Source organism: Benincasa hispida, chromosome 7 (assembly GCF_027475165.1).
Source record: "Benincasa hispida cultivar pf3 chromosome 7, pf3_genome.v1.1, whole genome shotgun sequence".
Lineage (NCBI taxonomy): Eukaryota > Viridiplantae > Streptophyta > Magnoliopsida > Cucurbitales > Cucurbitaceae > Benincasa > Benincasa hispida.
In genome coordinates this window covers 42634457-42645890 of record NC_143484.1, presented here as the reverse complement: position 1 = coordinate 42645890, position 11434 = coordinate 42634457, and the positions used below count along the sequence as shown (strand labels likewise).

At 35.6% G+C, this 11434-nt stretch overlaps 1 protein-coding gene across 1 annotated transcript; it reads left to right on the top strand.

Moving 5' to 3' along the window:
• Positions 1-7203: 7203 nt before the first annotated feature.
• On the top strand, positions 7204-11084 carry PGPS2 (phosphatidylglycerolphosphate synthase 2). Its single transcript, XM_039037218.2, has 7 exons — positions 7204-8085; positions 8788-8885; positions 8992-9042; positions 9150-9263; positions 10039-10095; positions 10171-10256; positions 10418-11084. The coding sequence occupies exons 1-7, from the start codon at positions 7479-7481 to the stop codon at positions 10536-10538; spliced, it is 1134 nt and encodes a 377-aa protein (XP_038893146.1). The 5' UTR covers positions 7204-7478; the 3' UTR covers positions 10539-11084.
• Positions 11085-11434: the final 350 nt, after the last annotated feature.

Genomic DNA, 11434 nt, shown 5'->3' with positions numbered 1-11434 from the left:
TGCATGACCTAAGGTCGGGTTTATCTATATGTGCATACCATATGACATATTAAAAAACCTACATCGCATGTAAATAATGAAGGATTTATGGACCGGGATGAGCCTTTACAAAATCGGAATGAAAAAAACTCTATCTATTACATTTTTCATCGAGCAAACCGGTTCACAGGCAAACCGGGTCTTGAACCGCCAGGAGGACTCCATCTGTAATAAATGTTGTAGGTAGACGACCATTCAGCACGCACTACACGATAGGAGCATAATTAAACGATCGCGTAGACGACAACGAGGCAGTGAAGCCTGATCGTCTATGCGATCGCATAGCGCAACAATAGGTAAACGATTTACCTTGCGTTACTAAGCTATTGTTTAGTCATTTAATGAGTGATGAAGCTTGCTGACCTACGATTGTCCATTGTGCGCACTCGTTAAACGATGCGCGACCATCTCATCGTCTAACCGATGTGTGCAACCAGGTAAACGATTTACCTTGCGTTACTAATTGATCGTTTAGTCAGTTATTAAGCAATGAAGCTTGCTGACCAAAACGATCGTCTATGCGATCACTTAACGCGGTGTCAGGTAAACAATTTACCTTGTGTTACTAAGCGATTGTTTAGTCAGTTACTAAGCGATGAAGCTTGCTGACTAGAACGATCGTCTATGCGATCACTTAACGTGGCGTTAGGTAAACGATTTACCTTGCGTTACTAAGCGATCGTTTAGTCAGTTACTAAGTGATGAAGCTTGCTGACCTAAACAATCGACTAGGTGCGCGCGTTAAGCGATACGCGAGCATCACCTCATCTACACGACCCGATACTCAGTGATCGCGTAACCGATCTTCGACACGATGTGATCAACCCTTGATCACTTATCTGATCGTCTACACAATGCGATCATCAGCGATCGCGTACCCCATTGACTGCACGATGCGATCAATACTTGATCGCATAACCCATCGTCTAACTGATGCGATCAATAACGATCGCGTACTCCATCATCTAACCGATGCGATCAACAGCGATCACGTACTTCAGCGACTGTACGATGCGAACAATACTTGATCGCGTTCTCCATCGAATACACGATGGTATCAACACTTGATCGTCTCTTCCTTGAAGAACTGCAACGCTTGCTCCGATCTTCTTCACGAACGACTCAAAACTCAAACAGACTTTGAATATAGACTTGATAATGATTATTAATGCCCAAAAAAGAAGGGGCCTTTACAAACAACCGCAAATATAAAAGGATTAAAACAAACCGAGGCTAACATCCACGAAAACATCCATAAATCCACACATCCACAACAATTTAACGATTAAACAGTGTAGAAATGCACCCACCAAGAACGTATTTGCAATTCTTTTGCAGTAATGAATTGGAATATCAGAAAACCGAGTGCTCTGATACCAATTGAAGGGCTCTTATTCAAGAGTACCTACAAGCGGAAGCGGTTCTGCATATATATTCAAACAAACTTTCATGATGCAAAAGGGATCAAGAAATCATACCAAATGAAGATTTCTCGAGTTTGCAACCCAACCGTCTACCTCGAACAGTCTCCACTTGAACAGAAGGAATCGGAGAAGACAACACCACTTAGAGCCCTCAGTATTCTTGGAGTGAGAATCCAAAGTGTGGGCTTTGTTTGGATTTGGTAGAGGGAAGGAGGAAGAGCGACCGTACACAACGATCAAGTAAGTGAGAGAAGAGATCATTTATTGCATAGACAAGATGCTTGATCGTTTAGGTGAAGTATATGATCTTGTAGTAAAAGTAAACGATCGTCTATACAATCGTGTAGGAAAAGGTAAACAATTGTCTATACGATCGTGTAGGAAAAGGGTGAGCGATCGTCTAATACGATCGCGTAGGAAAAACTAAGCGATCATCTATACGATCGTTTAGTAAATATCGGGAGCTAAACGATTGCTTAATAAAAAGGTAAACGATCGTTTAGATAATAGCACGCGACGTTGTAATTGGTATGATCGCTTAGCAATATCGTATATGTAAGCAATCGTGCAGTCCTATCGTATAGGCACTGATTTTCTAAATGATGACACTATCTTTTTCATAATACCCGTGCACACCAAGATCAACATACCGTCTACTATTTATAATGCACTCGTCTATTATTTTAAACGAAGAAGTGCCTTCCCATTTCTTTTAAAACTGTCCAATTAATGTGAACTTATCACATTCATAACTTATAAATTAATATCAAATATTAATTATAATATTATCCCTCTACTAGATATAAATCATATTTATATCCAATTTCCTCCAAATTAATGTATCTCATACGTAAAGTTAATTATATCATATTTAATTAACTCGTTCAATTATATCATATATAATCGAACTCCCTCTTGTCAATTTGAACATTTTAAATTGACCCAAAAACTGACTCTCAATTGTATCCAAGCTACTAAGGTGACCTGATGGACCTATGGCTCGAAGCTCCAACGGTACGTGAATAGCTGACTAAACTCTTTAGTCACGATATCCACCATCCGTTAACTGCACGGTATTCCACTAAAGACCGACAGTTGAACTCTTCTAGCCATAGATGTATTTATATGTCCATTGGATATAACCAATCATGAGTATGATGACCCTTCACAGATGCTCGTAATTATAGCAGGCCAATTTACCGTTTTGCCCCTGTAATTACATCTTCCTCTTTAAGTACCACTGATCTCTCTAATGAACAATACAACATAGTCCTACTATGTGTAAACACCTCTCGGGCCATGAAAAGGTGCGTGGTGTCACATCGTTCAAGCATTGGAATTAGCCCTTAAAGGAGCTATCTATTTACTTGCCCTTGCCTAGGGAAGGAGTGAATTCCATCTTGTGTAGCTGAGTTCCCAACTCCCAAATCAGACAAATCTCCAAAATGGAAGGTTTGAGTCGGCGTTCTGACCACTCACACCCATGCAAATCAAAGGACAACCCTCAATGGCAGGAGTTCCCAACTCACTTAGGATTGATGTCATGTTACCTATGGTCATCCTAGTGAAGTGAAGTCTCAGTTATGAACGGTGTTATATAACGAGATGTTAACACTTCGTGGTCAGGTCTTATACAAACTCTTTGTATAGGACACCCCCGCTCGCATGTCCTCTACACGAATGATCAGGATCAGATCATCTGTGACAAGTTACAACACTTGTGACTATTCCACAAAGCGGGCCACATCCGTAGCATTACCAAGATAAGATTTCCCTCCTATGTCCATATACTACAGACCATTTTGGTTATCACTCAAGACATGATCCACTTGTATATCACCACATACATGATTAAGTTACATACAAATAACCAGGGATCTTAAGTTTATTGGTTTGTGGTAAAATTAAAAAACATCTAAATGTGCAAAGTCAAGTAGTGAAGTAAATATCATTTATATTATACATCACAAGTGTTCGTACAAAGTTGTTTACAAACTACTGGACACGAGACTTTAGGGCACAAACCCCAACATTTCAAATATTGGAATTGGAGAGAAATACCACATGATTTTTGTTGGGATATTCTTAGCCCTTTCCTTTAAATTTTTATGAAGCTTCCATCTTGACGTACCACAAATGGGGCATACATTTGCATTAGAGAGTTCTTTTCTAAACAAGCAACAATCATTGCTACATGCATGAATCTTCTCGTACTTCATTCCAAGTGTACCCAACATCTTTTTTGCTTCATAAGTAGAAGTTGGAATTTCATTAGGATAAGGCAATATGTCATGAATTAATTCCAACAACTCAGTGAAACTCTTATAGCTCCAATCCAAATTTAGCTTTCAAATTATATAACTTTACCAATGTAGATATTTTGGATAAAGTTTTACAATTTGGGTACAATAGTTTCTTCGCATCATCTAATAATTCTTCAAAATTATCGAATTTTTCATTAAAATAGTTGGATGCAGCCTCAAACATTCCAATTGTGTCATCAACATCAACATCATCCTCATCAACTTTGTCTCTTTCACTAATAGACACATTTTCATTGTTTTTCTTAATCGGTAATGATTCACCGTGAAAAATCCATGTCTGATAACTTTGATCTATACTATTAAAAAATAAGTGATCTCTTATTGTGTTCACATTTAGAGTATTTGCATTCACACACTTCAAACATGGACAACTCATGACATTTGGTATATTTGAATGTTGTAGACCATTTTTAATAAACATCTCGACCCTAAACCATACTTAGCTGATATTCTATTTATTTTCATCCATGACATATCCATGATTGTAAAATATGCAACTTAATCTACAAAAAAGACAAACAATAACAAGGAAAAATTACGTAACTGTAAGCTTGTAAATTTAACCATAATCAACAATATGACCTAAAATATTAACAAATTGGTTGTGATATACACTTGAGCCACACCAAGCAAGACTATCAACCAAGTACATGTTTTTTATCTAATTTCATTCAAACATTAATAAATTTCAAGAAGCTTAATCATTGGAACAAAAAATAAAATTAATGAAATAACACTTGAACTACACCAATCAATAATTAACAAATTTCAAGACTACCAACCAAGCATATATTCTTCAGCTATCAACCAACTTTAAATTACTAAATTGAAAATTCATATGAAAATAAAATTTTACCTTTCCAAGCAAACAACTTAAATAACCCACAAACTTGAAGAGATCCGAACCGGAGCTCGAAGATTGAAACGCTGGCGAGCATTGGACCTTTGCAAACAAAGTTGAGATGACAGATTTGACAAACGATGAGCTGACCACGATGCCAACGACCCACCTTTACGACCGAAACAAGCTGGATGAATGGCGAGCTGACCCATCAGAAGAACAACCACGACGAACAACCATCGAAAAACCAATCGGAGAACAACACCACTTAAGGGCCACACACCGACGAAGAAATCTCGAAAGAACACGCGAAGAACCACCGGAACACGCGAAGAACAATGGAGAACCCACACGCCAACGAAGAACACCCACGTGCTGACGAAAACCAACCAAAAAACAACCGGAGAACATCCACGACGATGACCCACCACTGGAAGAAGCCCATGATGACGAAGATCCAAGCAAAACCGATGACGACAACCCACGAGAACACCCATGCGCCGACGAAAACCAACCAAAAAACAACTGGAGAACACCCACGACGATGACCCACCACCGGAAGAATCCCACGACGACGGAGATCAAAGCAACACCGGTGACGACAACCCATGAACTGATGTGCACGACCAAGTTGAGAGAGGAAAGGGTTTGGTAAGAGATAAGTGAAAGGAGAGAGAAGATCATTTAATTTGAAATGAATTTTTAATAAAGTAAAAAAAAAAAAAAAAGAGGCCTTTAACGTCAGTTTTAAATCAACATTGTAGCCCATTTTCAATGTCGGTCTAAAACCGACATTAAAAATCTTTTTTTTTTAAACTGATATTATACATCCGAGAGCACTTTTTTCAACCGACATTAAAGCCCAAAATTCTTGTAATGATTTCATCATGAGATTGGTTGGCAAATAATATACTTTATATAATTGAAATATCACTTCTTGTTAATGTGTTCAGTTTGTCCCATGCACGTGACATGAATGTTAATATACCATATGTGTAACATTATTGAATGAATGATATTGTTTTGAATATTGATATACAAATTATACGTCATTAATATACTTTTAAGTATGTATATATTTCTTTTAGTGCAACAAATATGGGATCAAAGATTAAACCTATGACCTATTAAAAGATAGTACATGTCAAGTGTTTAACTATGCTCAATTTGGTGTTGGAGTATAAATTAATTACTAAACGATGCATTTCTCTATTTATTCTAATGAATAGTAGATTTGATCTCCCACATTCAGATACAAAGTTGACATAAAAAACACACTATGTATATATATACATACAACCACTATTTTGGTGGAAAAGCCGAAGTATATCCCTAAATTTCGGGGGATTTTGTCCAAAGGTGCAAGGACTAAAATATGGAAAACCGATTAAATCAACCTAACCAAGCTAGTTTGGTGATTTTTGGAATGAATATGGAAGAAATTATAAATATTCATTTGGGTTCGGTTAGGCAAAAAGGAAAAATTCGAATGAATTGAACCAATTGACAATATACATATAATACACTTTGTACAAATAATATTGTTCGTGAAATTAGAAGTCCGTGTCAAATTTTCTAATATGTGAAATTCAACCGAACTTAATCGTATATATATTGTTCAGTTCGGTTTCAAATTCGGTTTTGGTATTTAAAAAAATCCGTGTCATATTTTTTTAATTAAAAAACGGTTCAGTTCGGTTCGATTTTAAATTTGGTTTTGTTCTTTAAATTAAAAAACATTTCGATTTTAAATTCGATTTTACCTTTTTTTTAAATATAAAAATATATAAATAAATAAATATATATATTAGTTAAAAACGGTTTGGTTCGGTTTCAAATTCGATTTTTGAAATTGAAAGCGAACTGAATCGAATTAATTCGATTTCAAAATTTCTTTAAACTGGACCGAACCACATTTTTCGATTTCACTGAGTTTTCGGTTCGATTCGTATGATTTTTAGAAATGATTCGATTTTTGCATTTTGAATGGTCACCCCTAATTAGAATTATACTCATTTCAATGATTCACGCCCCATTTGGTAACTATTTCGTTTTTTTGGCTTATTTTCTCCCTTTTATTAGGGTGATTTGCATATTTTTTAAGTACAATAGTTGAATTTTTAGTTAAATTTCAAAAACAAAAACAAGATTTTAAAAGCTATTTATTTTTAGTTTTTAAAATTTAGTTTGGCTTTTTTAAACTATTGGTAGAAAGTAAACAATTTATAGGCTTAATTTCAAAAAAAAAAAAAAAAATTAAAGTTTATTTGGTAACCATTTTGTTTTTTAAAATTAAGTCTATAGATATTACTTCAACCTCAAAATTTCTTCATTTGTTATCTACTTTTCACCAATAGTTTAAAAAGCTAAGTCAAATTTTGAGAATTAAAAAAAACTTTCAAAAAGATATTCTTGTTTTTGGAATTTGGTTATGAATTCAACCATTGTACCTGAAAAAATGTTTAAAGATAAAAAATTGTAAATAAAATAGACTTAATTTTCAAAATAAAAAAAAAACAAAATAATTACATAATGAAACCGCCACCACCCTAATAATAATAATGATGATGAAAGTATATTAAAAAAATGTATATGTGTGGACATGGAGGGATTAGGGAGGTGGTAGCGATTAGCGAAAACGAAAGCAAAATGTATAAAGAAGAACAACTCATACCTAATCCACAAAATTAGGAGCAAACAAGAAATGAAACAGCAATCTTCAAACAGAAATCAATCAAATTCATGTAAAAAAAGAAAAATCAATTCCAATCCAACCAGCCACTTTCCCCCTAAATTCCCACCTAAAACCAAGGAATCTCCATCCCATCTCCACCACCAATCCCATCAATTATGTTAACCCTTAAGCAAACTTCGTTAATGGCCGCCACTTTCCATTCCCACAACCCTTTCTTCTTCTTCTCCTCCTCCTCCCCCCACAAAAACCTCCCAAATTGGCTGCGCTCCATTTCCACCGGCCGCCGCAATTCCCTTGCCGGACCTCCCCAACCGCTGCCGCCGCCGCCGGTACGCGGAGATAGAGATTCAGTGATTTATGGAGGTGGAGGAGTTGGGTGGTGGACGTTAGCACCACGCGCTCGACTCGTGCACGATAAGATTAAAGGAGGCCCTCCTAAAATTTTAGGGTTTCGTAGCGGATATAAATGTTTATCGATGGGGTCTAAAAGGTCTAATTCCAATTCCAACGAAAAACGAGGAGGGGTTTTCGGGTCAGGATCAGGTTCTGATTCTGCTTCTCCTCCATCTGCCAGCTCTGAATTTGTGGCTGATATGGGTTCGGAAAGCAAGGATCATAACAATGTCTGGTTCCAAGACGACTTCCATAGCCAGACTTCATCGCCATTAATGCACCAACATGAACCACAACGTTCCAAATTGCTCACATTGCCCACTATTTTGACGCTTGCCCGAGTGGCCGCTGTTCCGATATTCGTTTGCAGTATGTTCCATAATTCTGCGTTCTTTCTTAAATCGCAATTTATGTTTGTTTTCATTGAATCGATACACGATCAATAGTTGATCTATAGATGTTGTATGTTTCGTTTTACGATGTGTATTGGCCTGACCTTTGGGTTGTTATCTTTGGATTTGTGTTGGAAATCGTTGTTATCAAATCCTGTATGTTGTTTGTGCTGACGATTGTTAAAGGGGTTTCATCTATAAAGTTTTTGTTATTTTTTGCTTTGTTTTGTGTAAATATGGGTTAGTTGAACGTTGCTAATCTCGGATTTAGTTCTCTTATCATTGGATAAATTGGTATGCTGCAACTGCTTATGCACTAAAAAGCCTGCAACCGAGGATTCTACAGCTTTTTATTATGCAAAATCTTCCATTGTCATACCATTTGATTATTATTGTGGATTTCATGGTGGTAGCGTGTGATTAAAATTACTGTTGCATCATGAATGTCTGAATTTGTTCCCCAATTGTCTCTGAAAGACTACTGGCTGCTTTCAAGTCCAATGCTTTTGATTTTAATAATAATAGGAAAGGAAAACACAAGTTTCTGTTATTAATCTTCTATGTTGATGATTTGTTTGTTCATCTCGAAATTGCTTTCCTCTAGTTTGTAGAAATGAAAGTAAATGTTAATTTTAGTGCACTTGAATTTAATCATAACAATATGTGCGTCTGTTATTAGCTTTCTATGTTGATAACTGGTGGGGAACGACTGCGACAACTAGTATATTCATTGCTGCGGCAGTTACAGACTGGCTTGATGGTTATATTGCTCGGAAGGTGTGTTTTGAACTCCATATCCAATATTGTGGGAGACACCTGTGTTGGTTATCCTTTTATAGCTGTCTCAATCAGTTTGGTCCTAATTTGTAAATGTATTTATCAGATGAGGTTAGGTTCTGCTTTTGGTGCGTTTCTTGATCCAGTAGCTGATAAGGTTGGTCCTCCTCCTTTATTTGATCTAGTCCACGGAAATTGAATCAATCTTGTTAAGTTCAGTTATGGTTCAGACATTCTTAATCAACTGACATTCCTTTACTACAGCTTATGGTTGCTGCCACACTGATCTTACTATGTACACAACCCCTGGAGGTTTCTGTGTTTGGTCATATTCCTTGGCTTCTGACTCTACCTTCAATAGCAATTATTGGCAGGGAGGTAATTTGTTGGCCTCGTTGGTACCTCTTTGGAACATTACAGGCTTTTCATTTTTTCCCCTCCCCACTAGTCTCTTGAACATCCTTAACTCATATAGATTTTATGTTCTTTTGTTAAACCTTCAAATTGAAAATGCATTTTTTTACGTCCGTTTGATAATCATTTTTTTTTTGTTTACAAGCTTCATCAATTTTTTTTTGTGATTTGTTTTTTTTTGTGAATTGTTTTGTTTTGTTTTTTTGTATCGTCTATGTTCTAAACAACATAGCCAAATTTTGGAAAAAAAGTTTTCAAAAACTTGTTTAGAATTTGGCTAAGAATTCAAGTAGTACCTAGAAAAGATGTAAATATGATTATAAAAAGGGTAATTGTAATTGGTAGCATTTTTAGGAATAATAACCAAGTGTATAACATCATTTAAAAAAAAATTGCAAATATAGACAAATCTATCAACGATAAACCCCAAGTCTATTAGCGATAGACTTCTATCGTTGATAGACCCCCAAGTCTATCAGCGATACATTTCTATTGTTGATAGACTCTTCCCAGTAATATGATCTATCACTGATAGACTATTTAAATTTGGCCATATTTGCAAAATTTTTTACATTATGTTAAATCTGCTAATACTTTAGATCTAATGTCTATATTTACAACTGTCCCTTAAAAAAATTGGACAATAACAAGAAGTACTACTTTCATATATTTGATTCATTTATTTCTTTTCGAATTTATAATGGATATTGTATTGATTATTTTTGCAATTTATTTACAGATAACCATGTCTGCAGTTAGAGAATGGGCTGCTTCCCAGAATAGTAAGCTTCTAGAGGTTTGTATATACCAAAATGAAAACCAATTCAGTTCGTTTGACTTGATGAAACTTTTAACTCGAACTTAACAATAGGCTGTGGCTGTAAATAACTTGGGGAAGTGGAAAACGGCGACACAGATGATTGCGCTGACCACCCTTCTGGCTAGCCGAGACAGCAGGTTCATTTTTATCTTTCACAGCTTAGACAACACAAGAAACTCAAATAATATCCTCAGAATTTTTCTTGAATATAAATTACCACAAACAAAAATATTATCCAACGTGCCCTTCTATCATCTGCATCTGCAAAGCTAATCATTTCATTTTTCTTTTCTGTTAGTCTTGGAGGATCTGGAATTGTAGTAGCAACTGGTGTGGTCTTGTTGTACATATCAGCTTGGCTTGCTGTGTGGTCACTATTTATTTATTCCCGCAAAATATCGAAAGTTTTGCTTCGCTAGCACGACCCGACCCGACCCGACCTTTCGATTATCTTCATTTTTGTTGGACCACAAATGCAACAGTTAGGTTTATCTATCTCATTGCCAAAATTGACTGATTGCTTGATCTGTTTGTGGTAATGCCCAAAATTTAGAGATTGTTGAAGCCATTTCCCCAAGGGACTTTCAATCTGTGGAGGGTTTCTCTAAGAAGACAGCAGCCGTAGTTAGTGACCTGCAGAAACTGGAAATTTGGAATGAGGTCTGGATGTAACTACTATAATTTTACTACCTACCTAAAAAAAGAGTAATTATAAAGTGACACTTTATCTCATGCTCATTGATATTCAAATTCAATCTCGAGACTTCTCGTCAATGCTGAGATAGACCTGACATTTCAGGGGTGCTGAGTTTTTTCAAGTTTTGTAGATATATATAAATATATATTTTTTTGTTTTGTCTTTACATGTTTAGATTAAATTTATTTGAACTACTTTGATGTAGTAGAACATATATTGAAATCGTCGATTGAAGTGAGATTCAATTTGTTTTTATTTGTTTGGAAAATATGGTATCTAATTGAAGAAGGTTATTATGCCCTCCAAGAAAATAAGGCTACTTGGAATGAAAAATATTTGTTGCAGGCTACATTTATCCTTATGCAATTAAGATCCTCAATCAAAAGTTATCATGTGATAGTTTTCTTTTTTTCTTTTTTTTAAAAGGATATATATTTTTTTAATTTCTTTTTCTTTTATGATTGAAGGAATGCATGTAGATGGGTGTAGTCTCTGAATTGTATCTGAATTGTATCTATGGATTATTTACAATTATTCGCTTGGAATTGTTGTTAACATAACAATTTGATCAAAATTGTGTTCTCAAATGTTAAATTGCAAGTTAGTATTTGAATTTTA